General features: G+C 70.1%; 1 protein-coding gene across 3 annotated transcripts in view; it reads left to right on the plus strand.

Annotated features, from left to right (window-relative positions):
- The first annotated feature begins 534 nt into the window (after positions 1-534).
- Positions 535-1,048, plus strand: part of FKBP1A (FKBP prolyl isomerase 1A) — a 22,497-nt gene continuing 21,983 nt past the window's right edge. For 2 of the 3 annotated variants that reach the window (XM_035343639.1, XM_035343638.1), the window contains exons 1-2: positions 617-668; positions 805-852. In XM_035343639.1, the coding sequence (XP_035199530.1) occupies positions 632-668; positions 805-852 (85 nt within the window). In that variant the 5' untranslated portion in view covers positions 617-631. Of the gene's footprint in view, positions 669-804; positions 853-1,048 lie in introns of all 3 variants that reach the window. The other variant, XM_035343640.1, reaches the window with a different exon arrangement.

The raw sequence follows: 1,048 nt of genomic DNA on the forward strand, positions 1-1,048 counted from the left end.
TCGTGCCCCATTTTCACGCACTTGCAGCAAATCCTGGGGTTTTTATTCGTCTCCCGGCTGTCCTTGGCACTGCTGTTCCCTTGGGGCCGCTCGAAGTAGGAAATGAGGCCGCTCTGAGGCAAAACCTGCGCCTGGACAGATGAGTTTTACGAGCAAAATATATATAAAAAAAGAAATCAAGCGGTTTCTGCTCCGGTTAGAAAGCCCCCTTGGAATTGCCCAAACCCGCCCTTTTTAACGTGAAATTGCCCAAACCCGCGCGCGTCCCCGCGGCAGCCCCGAGGCAGGGCGCAGAGGAGGAACAGGGGGACACCGGGGGGCGGGGGGGGGGGGGTCAAGGGGGGGGGGGTCTGCACCGGGCCCCCGGGGCCGGCTCCGTGCGGGGATCCCCGGGGGGAGGCCGGGCCCGGGCCGCTGCCCCCGGTTTCCCCGGCAACCGCGCCAAGATGGCGGCCGGGGCCGGGCAGGAAGGGGGGGGGGGAAGCGGGCAAGATGGCGGCGGGGCGGGGCGGGGCGGGCGGCGGGCGGGCTCCATGGCGGCGGCGGCGGCGGCGGCTGCGCAGGCGGGGCCCCTCCTCCCTCGGGCTGCGGCCGCTGCGGGTGCGCGACGACCGGCACCGGCGGCACCGGCATGGGTGTGCACGTGGAGACCATCTCCCCCGGCGACGGTGAGCCCCGCGCTTTATGTCTTCCTCCTTTATTTTAATTTTTTTTTTTTTTTTTTTTTTCCCTTTTTTCTATCCCCGCTCGGCCCGGTACCGGGCCCGGTACCGGGGTGCTGACGGTGTGTGTGTCTCCCCGTAGGGCGGACGTTCCCTAAACGCGGCCAGACCTGCGTGGTGCACTACACGGGTGAGTGCCCCGGGGGGGCTGCAGGGCGGGGCTGCCCCGCCGCCGGTACCGGGAGAGAGGGGCGGGGGGGGGGGGGGGGCGGGGACCGGGGGGGCCCGGCGGGCAAAGTGCGGGGGCCCCCCCCACGGCCCCCGGGCGGGGGGGCCCCGGGTTGGCCCTGTGGGAGCTGCTTTGTGTATGGGGGGGGCTCTCCCCG

Source organism: Oxyura jamaicensis, chromosome 20 (genome assembly GCF_011077185.1).
Source record: "Oxyura jamaicensis isolate SHBP4307 breed ruddy duck chromosome 20, BPBGC_Ojam_1.0, whole genome shotgun sequence".
NCBI lineage: Eukaryota > Metazoa > Chordata > Aves > Anseriformes > Anatidae > Oxyura > Oxyura jamaicensis.